Source organism: Carassius auratus, chromosome 36, assembly GCF_003368295.1.
Source record: "Carassius auratus strain Wakin chromosome 36, ASM336829v1, whole genome shotgun sequence".
Taxonomy (NCBI): Eukaryota; Metazoa; Chordata; class Actinopteri; order Cypriniformes; family Cyprinidae; genus Carassius; species Carassius auratus.
The window spans coordinates 6,833,494-6,858,131 of NC_039278.1; the positions used below are offsets into that span (position 1 = coordinate 6,833,494).

Genomic DNA, 24,638 nt, shown 5'->3' on the forward strand with positions numbered 1-24,638 from the left:
AAATGTACATATTTATACCTTCTGAAAAGGCAATGCCCAAGTGACAACTTCTCCAACTTTTTTTCTACATGACGTGTACTGTACTGTAAATATGTGTAAAGTGTTAGCTTTGGACAGCAGTGATGATGTTTACTTAACTGTTAGATTTCTCTCTATGGGATATGTAAAAAGCTTGAACTTCCTTTGTGTGCTTTTCTAGATAAACACACAGAGCAAATCTCCTCTGTGCTAATTCACTAGACCCAAGCTTTTGATCAGATATTACATGCACAGTGGCATCCCTGTCTGTAAAAAGGTATTGATGTCACTGACTTCGCAAATAACAAAGAACTGATGAACTGATGAACAGATTGAATAGTGTAGTGTGCTACTGAAAAAAGGTCATTCATTTGTAGGCATTGAAATGGACGAATACGATTACTGTTGAAACTGTGCCTGGTTTAGATAAACATCTTATTCATCCGACATCAATGATCCCAAAATGATCTATGGACCCTCTTTGGGGAAACTGCAGCAGTGTAAACACTGACACTTTTGATTGTGAGTAATTCCGGTTGTAACGTTTTGTTGATTTTCCAAACAAAATGAGGCAGTTGGACTCAGTGTTAAGTATGAAACAGTTTTGTAATACAAAGTATCAGTGTTGCATTAAAATATCCTAAAATGCTAGATTTAGAAAACGTTCCCCACATTGGACTGGTTTCTGTAATGAAAGTGCACCAAGCCTCTACATATTAAAATCATTTGGTGATATGCATAGTTAAACTCGTTTTAATGATCTCACTGGCGTTTACATGGAATCATTTGGGATAAAGGTTTATCAGCAGGTTTTTGTCTTTCTGTAAAAGCAGCATTCTTCCCAATGATTATCTTGAGGGCAGGAGATTTATTAATGTGGCATACAGTGTGAAAAATGTCTATCATTTATTGTATAATTTACCTAAACAGTGAAAACATAGAATAAAATAATAATAATAATAATAATAATAATTATTATTATTATTATTATTATTATTATTGTGTGTATCAATTCACCCTAAGAAAAATCAATAGATTTTAATTAAAAAAAATAAAAAATAAAAATAAAAACAACAACATTATTTAGAATTGTTAAAGTAGGTGGATAAACACAAATAGAAAGAATATAATTAATGACATCTGGGGGGAAAGGGAAAGTGAATTTTTATTAATGTGGTATATGGTGTATGAAAATCAGATAACGTATTTAAAACAAAATTATACTGTGTGCAACACAAATCAATTAAACTGAAATCAATTGACCTGAAATAATAATAATAATAAAAAAAACATCAATAAAATAAATAAAAAAGGATTTTAACACTAGGTCAATAAACACACAAATATACAGAATAAAATACATGACATGAGAAACACAGTGGAATATTAATGTTAGTATATAATGTGTAAAAATCTGTATTAAAATAAATAGAATAATTTACTTAAATCATGCAAATTTTACATTTAAAATGCAATAATATTGTGTGCAGTAAATACAAATCGATCAATTCCACAAAAAAAAAGAAAAAAAAAAGAAAATGCATTAATGGGTGAATGGGTGAAAAGACTGTAATGCTTTGATGCTCTATGCCTTGTGGGTTGGCAGAAATTCATCTGGAGATAATGAATGCCCCATACAGTCACAGGGCTAAATGCTCGTGGTTATTACACCCAGGCAGCACTGTAATGTGCTCAATTACAAAAGCTCCTCCATTCAGCCCTGTACTGGCAGAGTACAGATACATCAAGCACTCTTATTTGATTAAAAGCCTCTTGACAAAATTGAATTGGTGAATGAACTACAGTTGAGTGGGCGACACCATTCTGAGCACACTCCAGGCCTCATTTCTGCCCGAGAGGGAGAGAGGACCCATATCAACTGACCAAAATGGCCACGAAGCATTCCTAGAGAAGCACGTGAGCAAGAATAATGCTGATTATTGATGCAAGTTGTGCTTCTACAGTCATTCTAGGCAGGTGCCATGTGAAGTTTTGCGAAAATAGTACATCTCTCATCACGCCATTCATGGATAGGAACAAAGTTATTAATTTCTCATACATGCATGCTTTCCTAAACCATAATGGATACGGACAGAGAATAGAAATGATTTTTTTTTTTTTTTTTCACTTAATAAACCCAAGCTGACACAGGCCTGACCTGATACGAAATGAAAGTGATACGAATCTAAAAACGTCACTGTAAAGCACACACTCTAGTTTACCAATATGGAGTAAGGTCAAATGTCAGATTAGGGCACACTTGTCCTGGTTCACTGAGACGATCACAGACAGGCACAAGTTGAAACCACAAATATCCTCCTCCTCCTCCTCCTGCTCTTCATTCCCTTGTCAACTGATCCACAAAATAAGAAACAGTCACAGGCCAAGATATAGATATTTTTAAACAAAACGAACAAAAAAGCTGCCCTTGGGTCAGATTCTTCGACCACACTGTCCTTCTGAGGACAAAAACAAGTGGGCAGAAAATGTAAATGGCACAAACAAACACCACTGTACCTCAAAGTGTCTCGGAGAGTTCAAACACACGGTGATGCAGGGAGCTCCACCATAAAAGCTCCGGCACAGCTAGCCCACGAGTCCAGGGAGAGGACCTGTTGTGTTAAAGCAGGTTTGGGAGCGTGTGCTCAGATCTGTGTGTGGTGTGTGTGTCCTGGCGGTGTGTATGGAGGCGGCGCCGGATTGGGTTTGATTCCCCGGCTCTTCATGTAAGAAATGAACTGGTCAGGAATCTCAGCCAGAACGTCTTTGGCCAGTCGTGCCATGCTCAACACGTGGTTTCCCGTCCGGTCCATGTAATCCCGGAACGGCACAAACTGTGAGGGGCAGGAAGGAACATGCACATTTATTCATCTGTCCACTTATATAGGGGTTCTTAACCTTCTTATTTAAAGGCCTCACATTGTCCAATATAATATTCAAGGGCCCCCCAAAATAAGGTCCTCAGCGATCCTTCAGAAATCATTCAAATATCCCTATCTGGTGCTCAGTTGTTGTTGCTAATCAATAATTGATTGAAATATTATGATCTTTCTTATTATTATGAATGTTGAAATGGTTTTTGCTACTTACATATTTTTGTGGAAATAGTGATACATTGTTTGATGAACTGAATGTTTACTTGAAATCGTATAAATAAATGTCTTGACTCTCAATCAATTTAATTCACCCCTGTTAAAGAATACATTTTCTTTAAAAAGTATATATATGTACGTGTCAAATTCGATTTTTTTTTAATGATTTTCATTGAGATTGTGTAACACTGAAGACTTAATTAATGGCTGCTGACAATATAAATTCCAATAATATTTCAGATACTACAACTTTTACTAAACTTTGATCAAATAAATTCAGTCTTGGTGGGCATAAGATGTGTTAAAGAGTCTTACAGATTCCAAACTCTTGACTGGTGTTACATTGATTAGTTAACTAAAACCATTTATTAATACACTACACAGTTTTTTTTAAGAAATTAATTTTAAGTGATTCTGCGGCACTTGTAAGTCAACTTTCCATTCATCCCAAAAGGTTTTCATCTTCAACCCATTCATGGGAAAGTGCATTGATGATATAAATATGAATGAATACCTTCCTTGTCCAGTTCAATCAACTATCCCCAATTTTTTAATCCACCCATCAATAAAATCCTTCAAATTACAACAGCCATCCAGCCATTAATCCAACCCACATCTATCAATCCATTCTAGGCTTTTCATTCATACATCCACCCACTCAACACATTCTTCCCCATCCATCCTCTGTTCATTCATCCATCCATACCTACATTATTGTACTTTCATCCATCCATCCATACCTCCATCCATCCAATGCATTCTTCCCCATCCATCCTCTATTCATTCATTCATCTATCATTCAAATTCTTGGGGCCCTATAATACACCCGGCTCAATGCTAGGCAAGGCGCAGCGAAAGTGTGTTTGCTAGTTTCAGTCCGGCCGCCGTTCGCATTTTCCCGTCCAGCGCCACGTCGTTTAATTAGCAAATGCATTTGCACTCATTTTGGCGCCCATGGGCGTGCTGGTCTAAAAAAGAGGTATGTTCAGGCGCATTGCTGGCATAATGCAATTCCCAACTCAAACCGTACACAGTTCTTATTAAACACAGGGACGCACAGGAGCACACAAACATGCCAAATATTACAAATTATAGGATTGCAATACATAAGATTTTTTTTGTAGGCTATATATATATATATATATATATATATATATATATATATATATATACATGCCTAGATGTCATAATGAATAGTCAACGCATGTATCAGAATTAGGCTCTATTTGCTCACACACGAGCAGCTCTGTTTCATAGCAAATCCGTCATGGCACGAGCGTAACTGGCTTTTAAAGGGAATGGAAGATGAGACTCTGATTGGTTTATTACACGTTACGCCCAAAAAACACCCATTACTCATTAAGAGAATAGCTACACCCCGTTTAAACCATGCGCCCGGGTGCACCAACCGTTTTTCCGTCGTTAAAATATCAAAAGTGGATTTGGGCATGCCCTGAGTGCACCTGCGCCGTGCGCTTTACACTTTGCGTTTAGATCGTTAAAATAGGGCCCTTGGACTTTTATCCATCCATCCATTCTTGGCCTTTCATTCATTTATCCATCTTATCCATGCATTCTTCCCCATCAGCCCTCCATTTATTCATCCATGTCAATCATTGATCCATTCATTCAAGCATCTATTAATTCATCCTTCTCCCTTTCATCCATCCACAAATCTGTTTATTTATGGGAAAGACAACAACATCCCAAAATATTCTTATCATTTCTTCCTGAATAAAATAAATTAAATAGTGCCTCAAGAGTGAATTCTCTTCACTTTGCTCACAGTCTTTGACTCTGTAGCCTGAGATATTCTTATTACTACTAATGACAGGTTGCATTCATAGGGGAGCTGCATAATGAATTGCTTTATAATAATGTGGGTTATGGTCTGGAGCTGTTACACTGAGTCTCGATTCCACAGTGACTGAAGGGTAATTAAAATTCTCATGCATAATGGATTTGATTATTGAAAGAAAGAGACGAGGGGCGACAAGTCACAGCTATTTTAAACCGGTAAGTTAACATAACATACTTGTGGATTAAACAAGTTTGAAAGAGCATTACTTCCCCCGCCCAAAAAAGAAGTAGACTACTACTAATGTCACCTGGACAATGTCTCGCTCTGCTAATTTTCCTCTTGAGGAAATCCTGATGTCATCACCATCCAACTCGACCATAGCTGTGGGAAAAGACAAGAAGCACAAGTGAATCACTGCTCATTTATTTGAAAAACTAAATGTTAAACTTCTTATTTATTTTCATGAATACAGTTTTGAAATGATATGAGGGTGGGTAAATAATGACAACATCTTTTAAACTACTCCTTTTATTGTATGCATAGTGATGGATTCAGTTTAAAAAGTAATTTTGGGTGTCTCAAAACTACTAGGGCCATCATTTTCTTCAACTTCAAGTACTGCTTTGACCCCAGCTGATTGTAATTGGTCTCTGTAACCAGAATGCACAGAGCGAATTCCAATACAGTGTTCTCAAACCACAGGCCTTCTCCACACGACCTGCTCACCTCATCCGACTTGAGCTCATCTTCCACATCTGTGCTCATTAGGTCTGTTGTTTTTCTTGGAGGAAGCTCTATTTCAATATTGACCGATGACTCTCTCGACATCTCAAGTGATCTGATAGATCACTACAAGCCCTGACATGATAGTACGTGCTTAAATCCCATGCAGTACGGTTGATAATTACATCTCACTCTGTGATTAGCCTAAATCAGGTCTCTTTAAATCACCTTTTGATTACCTGTACTGCAAACACAGCTCTGACTGAGAAAAAAAACCGTGTTAATTGCTACCAAAGCACTTGTTTGACTAATTGCTATAAACAGCTTCAGGGGCACTCAGTAGGGTTTAAGGGTATGTGATAACACTTTACTTAAAGTCTTTATGTACAGTGTATTATATATAATATGCATTGCAATGCATTATGTCTTTTCAAAAATATTTTGACCAAAAGTTGAAATACATTGTATTATTTGAAGGTTTGTTTTTCATGTTTTGTGCATTATACCTTCTGAAGGCGTAACAATAAACATAAGTAACGTATTATTCATGAGATCAATGCATTATTAGGTGCATTAGAAGGCATAATTTTTGCATTAAAGACTTTTATAATGCATTGTATGTAAAAGGCTTTAGTTAAGTGTTACCAGGTATGCTTACACATGACAATGATTGTGCTAAAAACAGAACAGACCGATAGATAGATAGATAGATAGATAGATAGATAGATAGATAGATAGATAGATAGATAGATAGATAGATAGATAGATAGATAGATAGATAGATAGATAGATAGATAGATAGATTATCTATCTATCTAAAAAAAAATTGCACCCCTTAAAAAAAGCTTACCATCAAATTCAGCCTGTCCAACCCCAACAATAATGATGGACATGGGAAGCTTGGCAGCCTGATGGTGAAACAACATTATTAATGGTCTCAAATCACACATTTACCTTTTATGGTAACACTTTATATTAACTTGCATTAATAAACCATTAACAAACATTATATAATGTTTAATGGATGATCAGTTAATATATATTCAAAGAGTAAGAGGTGAGATAATGTAAAAAGGTGAGATAATGTGCTTGTTAATGTTTGCTAATACACTTATTAAACATTACATAATGTTTAACAAATCATTATTTCATGTAAGTTCAAATGTTTAGAAATGTCAATGAACTTCCAATTCCATATGATCAAGCACTTCCTGAAAATCTACAAATGATTTTAACACGTTATGCAGTGATTAAAAGCTTGCGTTAATACACAACACTTTTGCTGCTATTGTGGTGATACGGGTGAGGGTTAGAGGCAGGATTGGTGGTTTGGGAAGGTTTAAGGGTTGGTCGAAGAGTCAGCCGTGTACAGTCATCAATTTGATTACTATAAGGGAATACAATCTGTTTGTATTACATTGTTTTGACAAATGAACAAGTATTTTCTTAAAAAAGAAAAAATGTTTTCCCATTTATTTATGATTTAAGTAATAGCTATCCTGTTTAATTAATGATATACTGAAGAGTATATACTAATGTGAGTGCATTAGCTAAACTTAACCAGCCACCCTTTACATAAACCTTGTTACATTAGCTAAAGGTCCAAAGCCCATAAAGATACTATATGATTAGTAATCATTTATAAACATTTACAAATGATGAATAGTTTCAACTTTAGATTGGCCACTGCTAAACCATAAACAAATGATTAATAAAAAATCAGTAAAGATGTGTAGAAAGAGTAAATTTGGGTCTTTCGGGACACTTTTTGCCATCAAGATGACTGCTCATGAAGGTATTAATGACTGTAAACATTTATTAACATTTGCAAATGATGAAAAGTTTCCACTTTAGATTGGCCACTGCAAAAAACACGAACAAACAATTAATAAATTATTCATTAAGATGTGTAAATAGAGGTCTACACAACAAACAAAGACCCACAAAATCACATGAACTGAAAGTTTACTGACATGTGTAAGCGTTTCAATTTATATTAAATAATCATATGTCAATAATTAGGGAATGTTTAGTATGTTCATTAGTAAACATTAACAAGAACATGTGAATGTATATTAACTAATGATGTTAAGCATTATATAATCTTTGTTAATGATTTAGAAATGAAAGTCATTACAAAGTGCTACCCAATTCATATCTTTACATACATCAATTCAATGAGACAGATAGATTATAGAAAGACAGGTAGATAGAAAAATGACAGATGGATAGAAAGATAGATAACCTAATAGCTTCCTTGTGATTCTGTATTGCTTAACATTTTTTGTAAACGAATGGGACCGAATGCTTTGGAGGGTTAGAGGGTATTCTAGAGGGTGAGCAGGAGGAGAGGGAGGCGGGGCCAGTATGATGAGCACGACCCCCGCTTCAGCAGCCCTCCCGCCGACTCCCCGTCCAGACACTTCTCTCATATACAGCACACTTATTTACCACAAAAACACCATTTTTGTATTGTTTATGTGCCCTGTTAAATTAAAGGCTAGTCGTTTCTAGTAACTATTTGCACAGGCCACACAGCACAGCTACTTACACCACAACAGCCAGACAAAATGACTAAATCAAATCACATCTGACCCCACTACGACCTCACGTGCAGAAAAAAAAAAAAAAAAACCTTTACCAATGTCTGCCAGTAAAAAGGCAGAAGATAATTAATGTTCATTGTGCATTTAAATGCAAGTTTGCTAACATGGCATTACATACAGTTATTAAAGAGATAAAAAACCTAAAAATGAAAATTCTGTCATTAATCACCCCCATATTGTTCCAAACCCATAAGACCTTTGTTCATTTTTAGAACACAATTAAAGATATTTTGGATGAAATCCGAGAGCATAGACAGCAACACAACTACCACGTTCAAGGCCCAGAAAATCAAATTAATGCGGCCTTGATAAGCATAAGAAACTTCTTTAAATAAATGAATGAATAAATACATTGCACTGATCCCGATCTTTTGAACATTTCGAAGACTTGCAAGCTTCGACCTATGTTTCTTTAGTAGACATTTGGAATGTTTTGAATCCTCTTACAATTCATTTCACAGATCAACTGGCAAGTAAATTCACTTGCTTCATTTTTTAAAAACTTAATTTTTACTTGTGGCACTTGCAGAGCGTTTGATTGTTATGTGTAAATGAATAAAATCCCACAGAAGCATCAATTTCAAGCTCTGCTTCCTGTGATTGGAGCCCAAAATAATAATACCGTTCCCCCCTTTGAGATGTTCTGTAATAAAAACTTTCCTGTTGCTCTTCTGACAGGTTTAGAGACCAAATCTTCATTTTTCGCTCCAAGACCATAACAACAAATAGTCTGTTACTGACAGGGGGTGTAAGGCGTTTTCTGTTTCCACAATCTTAAATTATCAGTGCAGAGCTTCTGACAGTCAAGTCATGCCTGCATGTCATAAAAGAGAGGCAGGGCACTATGAATAATTGAAGTTGGTTGCCCCATTTGTGCCATCGTCTTCAGTCATGACTGACAGGACAGATATTTAAAGAAATGAGAAAACAAAAGTCACGCATGCTGTCCCAAACCTCCACACTAACATGTATGAACACAGAAACACGTGTGCATTAGGAACTAAATGGGGGGTTGGGGACTAAATTCTGAGAACCCACAAATTACCTGCACCATGTTTCTTCATAACCAAAGCTGCACGCTCACATGCTGACAGCATTATTATTTGGTCTAGGGAGAATGCTAATGTAATGTCATCAGTCCCCAGCTGCTGTAGGAAAATTATCATCTTGCTGGTAAGGGAAATGCATGATTCGGAGAATTAAATTGGCTTTTGGACTTTAAAGGAACAGTTTGGACAAAAAGGACAATTCTGCCATTATGTACTACTCTTGTCATTCCAAAACCACATGCTGTTATTATTGTATTATTATTATAATCGTTATTATTATTATTTGTAGCACAATAAAAGATACTTTTTGGAGAATCTTTTGAAGATTTATAAACAAAGTAGAATTTTATTGGGATTTTAATGATTAGGTCACAATCCCTTAAAACTGTCATGAATCAGCTCTATCGACAATACATTCATAGTTTTATTTATAATCTCATAATGGTGTAACAATCAACACTCTGTGAAAAGCTGGACATATAGAAATATTGCAGGGTTTTTGTAGTTGTTGTTGTTTTTTAAGGAAAAAAATCATTTGAAAAATGTGGATGAAATCTTGTCACTCGCCTATAGCTATTTTTATCAGTATTATGTATCTTATATAATTAATTGCAAATTAATTTTGCATGAATTTGGGATGAAAAATGTCCAAAAATAGCAAATCTAATAAAAAATACCAATACCAAAAGACTACAATATATTTTGATTCAACATAAAAAAAAAGTTTTTTTTAATGAAAATTTTCACTGAGTCATTCAACTATACTATTACTATACCATATTACATCAGGATGAAGATGTCTGAATTTTTCTTATTTTTGTTGAAATATCATGTTTTTCCATTTAGCATTCTTCAAATTCCAAAAGTTTTCACCCCCCAGCTCTTAATGCATCTTGTTTCCTTCTGGAGCATCAGTGAATGTTTGAACCTTTTTTTAATTAGTTGTGTTTGAGTGCCTTAACTGTCCTCAGTGTGAAAAGATGCATCTCAAAACCGTACTTTACTGCTGGAAAGGGTTAAAAAAATGCAAAGATGCTGGAAAACTGAAGAATCTGCAGGACCTTAAAGATTTTTCTGAAGAACGCTGCTCAGTTTAACTGTTCAGAACAAACAAGGGACTCATGCACAACCATCACAAAACAGAAAGACAGTCGAGGATCATCAGGTAACCACACACAGTACGCATATATACTTATAATAAGTATATATACTTATGTGCAAATAAATGCACAGAACCTAAATAACTGAACAGAGATGACATCACTGAATTCAATGATTGAGCTGCATTTAACTGTCATTTTGCATTATTGACACACTGTTCTCCTATAATGAATGTTGTTCAGTTGCTTTGACGCAATGTATTTCGTTTAAAGCGCTACATAAATAAAGGTCAAAGTCAAGTTACCATATATATATATACATATTGCTATGAACAATATAGATTGTAACAAAGCAAGTGAACAGCAGCTCCAGAACACTTGGTTTCATGTTCACCATAAGCTGTTGTTCTGCCCAAACGATTTTTAAAAAGAGCATCCAGGTCTTCTGTGGGAGCATCTACTGGAAGTGAGGAAATTGCACTGTACAGATTTCTACTTGGAGCCATGACAGTTTTGGGCTAAACTAATGATGCCCATGCTGTAACCAAGGGTGGAAAAAAGCAGGATGGAGTCAGAAATGGCATGAAATACTGTCAGGGTGTGACTGAGCACAGGAACTTATATTAGGCCTATCATCAGTCACACAATGAGCGGGCGGTTCAGTCTGACAGAGAGCTGTCTAACTGAGTAATCCAGCCATCCTTCATGTTGCATGTCACATCTGATTGGCGGATGATTGACCTCTGCTAGCGTTCGAGCGTCCTGACTGGCTTATCATTGCAGGCCTGCCCAAGTCCAACAAGACAAATGAATGTGCTCCTAATGTTGTTGTTTCTCATTATCATCCTCTGATTAGCCCTTACCCGTGCCTTTTGTTATTCATAATTACCATGTCAAATAAAAAAAAGGCTGCATGTCTTCAGCTGACGGATGGGAGGATTCCAGCTTTCAATGCTAATTATCTAAGACAGAAAATGAATATGCACGGCTCATTAAAGTCTGCCAGAGCTCAACGCAGAACCACAACATTTTTGTAAGACTTCGAGGAATAATTCATTCAAAATGAACCCTCGTTTGTTTTCAAACTCATATGCCACTAGTTTTTTGGTGGGACACAAAAGGCGAAATTGGTGGTTGTGTGCTGTAACCAGATGCAATGTGCTTGTTTTTATATTTGGAATGAAAAATTAGATTTGATAACTCCTTTTGGATGTTATCATATAAGACCAGACATGTACAGTAGCGAGCAGGTCATATGGACTTCATTAATGATACTTTTATGTTGTTTGCTTTGTCCTTTTGGAGCTTATTAGATATGTTCACTACAAATTAATATGGAAAAGAGCTCCATGGGCTTTGAACTTTTTTTTCTCCTTTTCATCGTCAAAAGACCAACAAATATATATAAAAATCTCAATTCAATGCATTACTTGCTGCTTCTCTGTAATTAATTGTGACATTTACTAGCAATTTCTGAACGGAAACTGTTTCTACACCGAATTTTTCAGTGCATATACGGTTTAAGAAACATTATAGATGTCTGCAGAGGAAGCCATATTGGGAAACCCTAAATATAGCCGACATTTGACGTGTAACTGACAAATACATTTGGTAAATATTTTGCTATATGCGCATATGCCACACCACATGTCTAAATCCGCATCTCTTTCCAAACTGTAATGAGACAGATTAGCTTCCGGATGCTGTCAGCTGTTGTGGGAAGTGAAGGGATGTTGTCGAAACACCCTTAGATCAAAACGGCCGTCTGTGGGCGAATGTCCATTCCTCTTCGACCTGTTCTTAAATGAACAAGGAGGATGAGATGCAAACAGCTGCTTAGAGTAACAGCTTTTCTCATGAATGATACATGCATCTGTCCTACTGAATCAGAGCAAAGGAGAGAAGTAGGTCAGTGTTCCTCTAAGCTCTTCTGTGAATACTTCACACGCTGTTACGCAACCACCCCAACATATGCGTGCCACACAGGACAAGAGAAGGACACCTGGTGTACCTCGACTTGTTAACAGACCTCCTACATTGAGTTTCCGAGCAGCATTATGTGAGATTTAGAGTCGATTTAGTAATTATGAACATCGTTCGCTATCATATCGTGTTGGAGAGCAAAAGGCAGATTGTATTAGCTCTTCAGGAACAGCTTTCATTTCTGACACATTTCCCACAACATCCAGCAGCTGGAAAAAGGATTACTTTAAAATTTACATTTCACAGACACCTTTCACGATTTACTGTGAATGACAACTTCTTTCAAATTCTGCTAAAAGGGATAGTACACCCAAAAATGTCACCATTTACTCATTCTCATGCCAATCCAAATGAGTATTATGTCTTTCTTACATAAGAGGAGATTTTAGACTTTAGATTTTTTCCCATAACGGAGCTCTTCAAACTACAAAAATAGCAAAAAAGCACCATGAAAATAATGCCACCACCCAGTGGGCTGAAAGCATATGATAACTCTGGCTATAGGAACGATTGAAATTGAAATATAAAAACTATAGTAGAAAGAAAGTCATGATGTTGGATGAAACTGAATATATGAGGATGGTTTTTAATTTGGGTGAACTTTCTCTTTAGAGATTACAAATGATAAAATAGTTAATAATATCCATGCTTCAATCTAGTAATGTTTGGATTGATGCACGCATGGCTAATCACATACCAAGACCACATGACCTTTTCATTTGATTAAGAGATGCAGCCCCTTTCTTGATTAGATTAGTCTGATATATCCGGTTTCTGATTCAACACCTCCTGAAATCATTAATCAGATCTGCACTGCAGTGTCACATTCATTAGCTTCAATTCATTACATTTTGATGAAAATGTTTTAAATTCAAATACCCAAATTTAGATTCAGAAATTAGATTTTTCGAACACACAAATGAAAAACATAGGTTTGCACCATAGGTCACCCATTGTTACAGGTTTTAAATGTCACACGGGAGTGGAAATGTGAGTCTTCTTGGCAGATGCAGGCCGCTGGGGAAAGAGCAGCAGGCAAGATCTTAAAAGGAAGGTGTGGCTGTTCTACAAATGGGAGTAACAGTCGCAAATTCCCTTTAAATCCAGTCTGCTGGGAAATCGGCCCATTCATAGGCCAGATGAATGAAATGCACTGCTGGAGACGAGATTGACCTTTTGTGTAAATTATGACCTTAATACGCCACTAGTCATCCATTTTGCATGTATCATGAAGCATAAATAAATTATAACAATCTGTAATAAGATCATAAAAACCCATATCATCCACAAGACATTATTTAGTTCTCCAGTGCAGGCTGGAGATGAAGATCAGGGATTTTACACAAAATAAATAAACGCTCTGTTCCCAAACATACAGTAGCTAGGCTGAGCTGCCTCCTTTGATACTTCCTTATTTTGGCCACATTTTAAGGGAGCATTTCATGCTTCATGCAATAAATAAATCCAAGATGGTGGATGATGAGATAAATGTTGATTATCTAATTAAATATTTATCCAATACTTGTGTGTGTGTGTGTGTTGTATTTATGTTTTTTGAAGCACTGTGCTGTTAGCTTAGCAACATGCTAACATGAATCTCCATTGGAATCAATTGTGAGTTGGGTCTGTTGTGTGCTTGGTGTGAAAAGATCTATTTTCTGTGATGTGTCACTTCACTTAAAAGGTTTGACTTCAATTAGGATGCAACCTGAAAAGCAAGTAAAGTGGAACAGAGTGGCAATATGGACCCTCTCCAGCCTGTCCTGCTGATACACCTGTGCTCTTTTAGTGGTCATACTCACATTCACGATGGCCTCTTTGGTCTGTGACATATCAGATATAACCCCATCTGTGATTATGAGGAGCACAAAATATTGCGAGCCATCCTGGACAGCAGCTGCATATCTTCAAAGATGGAAAAAAGTAAAAAAAGTTAGTAAACATAATAATATATTCTTCAGTACATACTTTTCATTACATTACACATTTTATTCTTTAAATTCTTCTTTTCCTGGTTTTCAGATGTCTCAGATTCATTGCACCATATTAAGATTAACCATGGTCTGCTATGTTTGTTTAAATACATCTTTGCCTCCGCAAACTCGCTAGAATTAGACCCTGAGGAGGTGTATCATGCTTCAATTTAGAAAGTCTAATTCAGATCTGCAGAAAATGGCATTTTTAATTACCACAGCGGATGCAGCAGTGTAATCAGATGGAAAATGATTTGGTTGTGAGATGCCATGACATGAGGGAGGGGGTGGAGATGTCTTCAGACAATTACTTGATCTCTTTTCTGGAAACACACCCACTATCCTTTCAAGTGATGATTAAAAAATAGCTACAGTATGTAATGAGTCAGTCTGTTATGACGCATATGGTGTGAGCTTTACATTGGGACAAGCTTGCTCCATGTCAGCAACTTTCTTTTGTCAGTTTTAGGATTAACACAAACAGTATGTGGGTTCAAAAGTCAAGCGTTTGGCTTTCGAGGACAGAGTTGACAGACAGACATCTTTCATGGAACATCAGAAATGCACGCAATCCAGCCATGGAAATCATCTCACATGTCTTCAAAGATACAGTTTTTATGGTGGTCCAACGCTATCTCACGGCCAATTCGTACGTATTTTACGAGGTGGCTTATTCGTACGAATTTGTACGACCTCACTCGTACGATTTTATACCATTTGTCTAAACTCCAGTGACGGTTAGGTTTAGGGGCGGGGTTAGGTGTAGGTCATTCGTACAAATTCATACGAATTGTGCAACTCGTAAAATACGTACAATTTGGAAACAATCGTATGAATTTGTACGAGTGTGGTCGTACGAATTCGTACGAATAAGACACCTTGTGAAAAATGTACAAATTGCCGTGAGATCGGGTTGGGTGGTAGTACACAGATAAGGTGCTTAGTTTCAGGCTTATTCTGATTCATGATGTGTCTGTTGTTCATATATGCTACACCCTTGGAAATCTAAACAATGATCAACTTCACTATTCATGCAGAAAATAACATTTGCATTGCAATCCACCAAATCTGGGCAATCTATCATTTGCATGCAAAGTGCAGACAGGCTGACATTTTACATGGACACAAAAACAAGCTAAATCACTTTTAATGGCAATTTCATAGAGTACATTTTGGAATGATGGAGGAGTGGAAAAAACAAAGTAAGCTAGAGAATTAGTGCTAAATAAATATCAGTTAATGCTGTGTTTTTATGCATTTATGCTGTGTTTCTATGCAAAACTGTGACCATATATTTTGGAGCGGTCCAAATGTAATAGTTTATCGATCTGTCAGTAAAAAAAAAAAAAACATATTGCCAGGAATAAAGCCTTATGTGTAGTGGACTATGATGTTAATTCTTCATTATCAGTTCGGAACCTAGGAGTTCAATTACTTTTGCTACTGCTTCCACTAACCAAAAATACATACATTTAATAGTCTATGTGAACTGTTTTTATTGTAAAGTTTTATTATAAGTTTATTTTAAAACTGATTTTGCATTGAAAAGGATTTCTGGACAAACCTACCTGGCCACATGATTTACAACAGGGGCAAAGTTAGTAGGTCCGTATAGTTGGACAGTCTTTAGACTCTGATGGTATGCCTCTAATATCCCCTCAATACCATTACAGTAGGGATTTTCAATATTGCCATTCTGAAAGACAGGAATCAATGGTTCACATGCGTGTCTTCATTTAAGCCAACCAAAGTTCAACAGTAAAACAATGCTGAGGACAGAAAACATGGATTGTATCAATCAATATAACAGCAGAGAATGCCAATTATAGATTTCTCCCATAAAGTCTCATCTCCGAATCATTGAACCGCTTCCTGAGCATTAAAGACTAGCCCAACAGCATCTCACGCTCTCAAGGTTATGTCTGAGAATGTGAGAAAAACAGAAGGACTTTGAGACGCTTGGCATCAACAAACTCTTTTGGACTAATCTCAGGAATTTTCACGAAGTTCAGGACAACAGGAATCTGAACATCGGCTCACTCACTAGGGGGAACTCATGAGACACGTGTCCATCGGGGGGCAGCTTGGCTCCAAATCCCAGTGCAGGGAACATCTTGTCACTGTCATAATCCTGGATGATTTCCCCCACAGCCTTCAGTGCCAGGGCATAGGCATTCATCTGGTAGGGGTTCATGTAATGTAGAGACGTGGACTGGCAAGGGTTTCCTGAAAATTTGAAACGGCACACAAAAACCTAGTAAGACAAACATATTAGGACACCAATTGCAATAGCTAAGAGCAATTTTTTTCCACTTTAAGCATTGATCATACATGCAAAAACACATAGTTGCTGCCTACATAAAGCCCTTCCAATTGGTCAGTAATGAGCATTTCTGATGACTAAGATGCTGTCTTATTCTGTGTCAAAAATGACGAGGAGTAGCATTAACTGCCAGCTAGTGTAGATGGGCCATTTTAGACTGTTTTATTCAATTGGTTCATCTCTCAGCATGACTTAAACCCTTACTCAGCTCTCTTTTCAGCCCTACGGCACATGGGGACCACCCAACAACAACTAATAGGAGTGTATTGAGTGACACAAGCAGTAGAGAAAGGCCAATGATTTGGTTTGGATTCCCTAACTTTTTAAGAGGTCACACACCGTTCTCTCCACTTAATTACTTACCGTTAGAGGCGGTGAAATCAATGGCCACAGTGAAATTGATCTGGGTCCTGGGAAAAGAGGTAGAAATGAGAAAACAAAAGAGTAAGCAAAAATGCTCTCAACAGTGATGTAGTAGCTTCCTTAGAGACAGGTACATATGTCTGTGTGGGTATGTGCTAACACACACACACGAGCATGGATACAAACACCAGCCCAGATGCTGGATCAGCACTTAGAGAGGACCTCTATGGTCCTGAATGTCAGCGGAGACCAGGACAACTAGATGAGCCCCAGACTTGACTAAATGATGGCTTATGTGTAGCCAAATGAAAATAATGTGTAGTCAACCCCAGCTGCATGGTCTAATTTGGATAAACAGGAAGAGCCATTACTTTGAGCTCACATTACTAGTCACACTGTGCTCACAAAGCAGGGCAATGCAGCCTCCAGAGGTCCATCTGCATCCCTGCCTTTAGCGTATCCCTGCACACAGATTGTCCTGCTGCTCTGGTTTACCATTCATTCATTAAATGAATGCCCTAGGCACCTTAAAGGATGACACGTTTCTGGTAGAAGATGCAGTGATAGAAAGAGTTTAAGCAATGCTAATTAGGCTAATATGACTTTAAAGGTTTATCATTTAATAAATTCATCTAACTGACCATACAGAAGCTATTATTGTCAAATCTACCCTATTGTAAATTTACATACCATAACATTAGCATAAAACAGATACAAATAAAGCAAAGCAATTAAAATGATGGCACACTTAAAAAAATTAAATAAAAATACATTTTCATGATAAAAACATGTCGCACACAGCATTCAAATCCTCTCCCCAAAAAGTCAAACACAGTAGCCCATCAGGGAAACAGTGGGTTACAAGAGAAAAAAATCGATAAAACCATAATGAAAAGCAGAGAAAATTGCATTAACCTTTAGAATCCCATGCTAATACATGACTCATGCCCCTGTGTAGCCCAGAGAGTAATTATCCTCTTTATTAATTCAATAAAAGCCATTTACTCTCGGGTCCCAGTGCATGCATCTCCACATCACAAAACAATTCTCTCATTTTGGGAATGTAGGTGACCAAAACTGTAGAAAATAAAATCTTCTAAACTATAGCTATTCCCGAGGAGCACGTCATCACATTTATCTTGTATTATTACTGTTTATTTATACATTCATGAGGAGGAAAATTAACCACAGGAATACTCTTTTTTTTTTGGTTTTCTCTCGTCTATTCCTGAATGTGCCATTCCAAATTAGAGCAAATCCTGATCTACTTTCAGCAGTGCTGTTGTTCTGCCAGCCGTTTCAGCCTGTGGCACTAGGGCATTTCCATGGCCCAGAAACTTAATAGGCTGTAAACAGGATCGCTCTGCATTAGGGGTTACTATAGTACAACAGACATCTCCAAGAATGGGATCAACAGAAGGACAAGAGCAATCGATTTTCACAGATGCATGTCACTATGTGTCTCCCTCTCATTTGTCAGCTGCGGGGCTCTCTGCAGTGCTGTGGGAGGCAGGGAAGCCCTGCATAGTGACAGAAAACACACCTGTATCTAATGGAATGGACAGCACAGCACACATAATGCTGTCTTTATGTTGCATGATCCATTGCGATCCATTATGACCCAGTGACATCATTAATGTTTTCCAAAGGCAGTCAGACAAATGTTACGCTACTTTTTGTAGCACAGACACTATGGGCTACCGACAGACTGGGGTCCAGAGAACCATCACCACCTTCCTCACCACTAATGATGGCCCTGTCTGTTATATATACTGAAATCATTAAAATGCCAACACATGCACGCACATATATTCAGCAATGACATGTTGATCACTTCAAGTTCACCGCTTCTTTTTTGACTCTTGTTCTGCACAAACAGACACTTACCCTGGCCAGCACAGTCTCATCTGCCTTAATAGAAATGTCAAAACGGGTCCTGCGTGGGATGCACAGGCTGGCCGGAGGCTTGGAGCACATTATAACAGGTTATCTGAAACTCAGCCATGAGCACTTCCATGCAGGTAAAGGTCAGCACTTAATCAGTACAGATACTTACAGCAATGAATACAGAGCTCAGCATAACGTATACGTTTTTCATTGGCAAAGGCCAAAAGATGCTCAACTGTCACATGATTGATAGGTTATTATTATATATATATATATATATATATATATATATATATATATATATATATATATATATATATATATTGTTTTTTGTAATGTAAAATAAACCAACGCTATAAAACATTTCTAGATATACATTCATATGAATGTTCATGAAACTGAACAGACTTTTAGTGCTAATCAATGGACTTTTTTTGATAAGCTGAACATGAGCCTGGGGTTGAAACTCCCACTGATTTAAAAATGAGTTACTTTTAGGTTAGGGGCCAAGCTTGTTCTAGGACCAATAATAAATGTTCAATTTTAAAAGGAATCCTTCCTATTCATCAGAGTTTTAAACTTTCTAGTCATCAAAGAATCCTGAAAAAATATGCCTATTATCAAATAAATAAATAAATAAATAAAATTCAGCATATAATAATGATTTATTATTAAAGCCCTAAAAAATTCAGTGCAAAATTATAGAATATATTTAAAAACGCAATTGTTTTAAATTGTAATATTTCACAATGTTTCAGGTATTAATGTATTTTTGACCAACAGTAAGGAGTAGTGTATATACGTTTTTTTAATCAATTTCCTTTATCAAAACGTAATTAAAAACAAAACAAAACAGGAAAAACTTTTTTTTTTTTTTTTACTGTACAGAATATGTTATCTGAGCCATAATTGATTTCTCTCAGTAATCACAGTGCTATCTGATCATTTCATCAAGCTCTGGCGAGGTCTTAGATTTGATTGGCTCTCTTCATGGCTGATCTAATACCAAACTGGAGCAGCTCAGGTCTGATGTGCTCCGATTCTCTCTGTCTTCTACACATCATCCCTATTGCTGTTCCCAACTCAGTCACTTAGGGAGTAATTTTTGTCAATAATGAAGAGAGTTCTTCTTCTAAGTGGCAATTTCCTGTTTTCATTTAGAGGAGGACTTAATCAATTTATGATCTGTCAGACCACTAAACAATCCCACATGCTGTGTGTGCTCTGAAACACAATGTTGCAGCTCCATGAATACACATGCGCACACAAATGCACCCACGCATTCTTCTGTTTTCTTCACATTTCATTGTGTTGTCACCATGAACCTGCAGGCCGTCTCCTGATGTTTACACAACCCAACGGCATTAATCCCTCTAACCCTATCAGGGCTACCCATGCTCGGGCAGTCAGTCGAAACTGACAGGGATTCACCTAAATGCCACTTTGCATTAGGCTCAAAACTTGTGTACTAGTGTCGGTCTAAATGGAAGATTTGCATTGTAGAGATAGCATAGTGTTTGTAAAGTCCACAGCTTCCCATATAATGCACAATTTAAAGGGATAGTTCACATTTTTAGTTTTAAAAATAGTTTATAGTCAATAGTTTTAATTGACAATAGAATAAGTGAAAAATGACAGAATCCTCTTTTTGGGTGAACCAACCTAGTTGACAAATCAATTTATGATTAAATGATTAAACATGTTTGTTAAGTAGGACATGTACCTAATAAAACAATTAAATAAGTCAATCAGATCTTAGTGGTAGTGTAACATTTAGGATGAGAATACAGCTGGGTTTTGACCCTAAACTACATAAGCATATAAATTACCCAACATAGTCTCAATGGAAAAACTTGCGTTTGTCAAATTTTTTGCTAAAACTCCAAAAACTTGCTTATAAATGTAAATTCAATGCCATTTCCAGCTGAATGAACACTAATGGTGGTAAAACACCAACAATGTTGATTCCTTTTCACACAAAATATGATTACAAGGGCAGATTATATACTACCATGTTATAACCTCAAAATACTTATGCCATAGTCTATGGTTTGCAAAGTAATAATTTTGACATTTACATAAAATTACCAGCTCCATATGTGTTGCTTTTCTGAGTAAAGTTGGTAGCTTACCTGGTACAGAAATAGGGTTGGGTACAGACCGAATTGCGTCAGTACTACCAAATACCAATTCATGTTAAATCATTCAGTGCCAAATTTCTATACCTGAAACACATATGGGCACATACGCAACAGAGAGAGAAAGAGAGACCATGTGACAGGATGTTTTTAATTATTATTACACATGGAGTAAAGTACCGAAAAAAGATACTGTTGGGAAGTATCCATCCCTTTACAGCAAGCACTGGGGATGAGTCCCTCTATCAATTGAACTTGTAGAAGTAAGCTAAAATGACATGGTTTAAATGTGTTTTCACTCGTGTTTGCATTGGTTAACATGATTGGTTAAGTTTAGGGTAGGGATTAGTATAGGTGGTATGTTATTATATATTATATATATAGATAGATAGATATGTAATCACTATGGAAGTCAATGGTTACCAGCAACTGTCTGGTCAACATTATTATTAATAATATGTTCAACAGTGTTTGGAACAACATGACTAAATGATGACAAAATTTTCATTTCTATCCATTTAAACTATCAGTGGCACTCATTGTACATTTCATTTACAAACTTATGCGATATGTACACAAACCAATGCTATAAAACAATTCTAAATTCACATTTATCTGAATGTTCATGCCAATCACTTGACGAATGTGCAAAACGCAATAGAATATTATTTTGCCAAATGTTTTGAGCCGAACATGAGCCTGAGTTGAACATAAGCCTGGGTTCAAATTCCCTCTGATTTAAAAATTAGTTAATGGTCTGAGTTAGGGGCAAAGTGAGGACTAAGTTTGTTCTAGGACCAACAAAATATTGATGAGGGAGCATCCTACTAGACAAAATCATGGTTACTGTACAAATTAGCTGCACTAATCCACATGCAAAAATACAGCGTCCTGTATATGCTGAAATTCAACATTTCTGTCTGGAGCTATTATACATGTGCTGCATGTGATGAAACAGAAGTTATGCTGAAATCGGTCTATTGCTTAAATACTTTCTTCAAGGGTAAAAGTTGGAAAAGGGTGATAATTCTGAGTGTGTGAAATGATAACATATCTTGTGCTTAGAAAAACCCACTGGATTCTCCAATATATTCATCACACAGTCGTCAAGGTCAAGAGGTGTATCTACAGTATAAGCCTGACTTTCATGGGACACATGATGTTTAGTTAAACAGCCTTGGAGGGCATCAAGGAGATGAATGCAAAGAGATGACTGTATGCTTTTGGTAAAATAACAGATAGTTTAAGAGAAAATCCAATTACTCCATACTCCACCGTAGTGATCACAGCCCTGATTGCCAGATCACCAAGCCCTTCAGATGTTGCTTTCTAAGATGCTGTTTATCCCTACACCACAAAACAAGGGTAAGAGGGCCGTCTTGATCTTTGGATCTTGATTAATTTTTTAATGTTAAATTTTAAGCATTAAATGTATGTCAATGTAAATGGGTGGTTGACATACAATGTCCATGATCTCTTTTTTAAATATTCATATAAACTGATGCACTGTATATTAGAAAATGTATGTTTATGTAAGAATAATATTTTTTAGTGCATGCATTAGGATTACAAATATTAAAATAAAAATATTTACATTATACATTAAATAGAAATGTCTATTTATAACTAAGTCCTTAACTCTTTCCTCGCCAGCATTTTTTTTTTTTTTTTTACAATTATTTATTTATTTTTAAGTTGATGGCCATAAGCAGCATTTATTTTTTATTTTCACAAAAGGCTCTGCTACAAACAAAATATTCCATCTTAATGGATTTTATTTTATTTATTTATTCTTTTTATTCTTTTATCAATACTTGAATGTGGGCAAGTTTAATGAAGATCATTAAACAAGAACATTTTGAACAAGAAGCTGGGAAAAATCACATTTTCGTCAAAGACTAGATCTGAATCGGATTCAGATCCATGATTAAAACAAAGATGGAGTAGATCACTTCCATCAACACCCCCAAAGCTTGCACTGAATAGCAGTTCCTGGGTCGACACTTCATTCTGTAACATTTAATATTTGACAGTTGTGTTGTTTTAAATATGCATTTGCTTGTGTGATCGCTTGTGTCTGCTGCTTCTTCATCTGTTTTTTGATCTGGAGATTCTGTACTCTTTCAGAAGATGTGTTGTAGCGCCCTCTACCATTTGACAGTCAAAACACAGACAACCGGAAAAATTCCATTAATGGTGGGAAGAGAGTTAACCTTTCTGAAAAATCTAACCAAAACATTTTGATCACCATCTGGTGCCTGGCTGCATTTTAAGACATAAACCCCAAATTCTTCATGTAAGTGAATAAAAAAATGAAATTACACTTCAGAAAAATGTTTTCCCAAAGATGGTTTCCATTATTTTAGGTAGTTCTTATCACACTGATGTATGTTGTGGGCTTGCGATTGGGTCTGTGGGAGTTCGGTGGGTTGAGTTTGAGTTTGGACTCTTGATCCAACTGACATAATTTTCAACTATCGTTGTTAACTGAAACTAAAATTATTACATTTTGTTTTGTTTCATTGAAATAAAGCTGGAAAGATAATCAATTAAAAAAACTTGCCTTGGAAACTAAATGAAATAAGTTTATGCTGAAATACTAATATGGCTAAAACTTAAATTAATGAAAATTTTTTTACAAATAGCCTACAGAAGTCATGTGACCCACCCTGCTACTGTCAGAGCATCAATGCACAGTACTATGTGTGATTCAAAGCACATGAACAGCACCTGTACAAGAACGTCTGTCTCTCTACTCACCCTCCTTTGATGTAATCGAGGAAAGTCGACTCTGATTCCACCGAGAACGACAGCAGTGTCACCTGCATCAAATCAGATCAAAAGAGACAACTGAATCTACAACAAAACAACAAAGACAAAAATATGATGCCACATGATGTGATTCAGTCATATGTTAGAAATTGTCCTAATACAACTAGTTTCAGATGAGGCAGTGAATGATGCGGGCAAAGTGTCGGACCCTCTGGGAAGCAATGTTTTCAGACTGATCTTGTAACGTAGAGCAATAAGGCGACTTTGGCACAGCCATCAATCAAAGCCTGATGCTCAAATCAGATTATCTCTGAGGTGCTACAAATTCCTGCTTTCATATTCACTACCATGATCTCTATCCACCCACAATCCCTTTGTTTTACACACACACGTAAACAGATGTTCACAGTGGTATGATATTTGGTTTAATGTTCGAGTCTTGGTTGGGCTATTCTCCCATTTAAAAGTCAGCTTCCACTATTTGTTGATTATAATGGGCCACACACACTTAAACAGAATACTTTATAAGGGCCTGTCAAAGGAAAACTGCTTCCCTCTGTAGCTACGAAGCAAAGCTCTCTCTTGTTTTTAGCGCTTGTTTTAATTAGCATGGGTGTAAAAGGGATACTCGTTAATGCAGGAAGACATTTGAAAGCTACTGTGCATGTCATTCCCTTTCCCATCACACAACTGAACACATGAAACGGCTGTAATTAGACGCTTTGACTGTATGCAGATACATGCGTGTTTGAACGTATGCTCTGATACACATGCACATACATGCTGACAATGGTGAAATTTGTTTCCTAA

The 24,638-nt window shown here is 36.5% G+C and overlaps 1 protein-coding gene across 1 annotated transcript in view; it reads right to left on the minus strand.

Annotated features, from left to right (window-relative positions):
* Positions 1 to 1,388: 1,388 nt before the first annotated feature.
* Positions 1,389 to 24,638, minus strand: part of LOC113055094 (copine-5-like) — a 127,715-nt gene continuing 104,465 nt past the window's right edge. The window contains exons 13-20 of the mRNA XM_026221068.1: positions 23,817 to 23,878; positions 17,032 to 17,078; positions 16,390 to 16,571; positions 15,914 to 16,041; positions 14,175 to 14,277; positions 6,485 to 6,542; positions 5,219 to 5,292; positions 1,389 to 2,852 (exon numbers count right to left, since the gene is read on the minus strand). Coding sequence (XP_026076853.1) covers positions 2,664 to 2,852; positions 5,219 to 5,292; positions 6,485 to 6,542; positions 14,175 to 14,277; positions 15,914 to 16,041; positions 16,390 to 16,571; positions 17,032 to 17,078; positions 23,817 to 23,878 — 843 coding nt within the window. The 3' untranslated portion in view covers positions 1,389 to 2,663. The remainder of the gene's footprint in view (positions 2,853 to 5,218; positions 5,293 to 6,484; positions 6,543 to 14,174; positions 14,278 to 15,913; positions 16,042 to 16,389; positions 16,572 to 17,031; positions 17,079 to 23,816; positions 23,879 to 24,638) is intronic.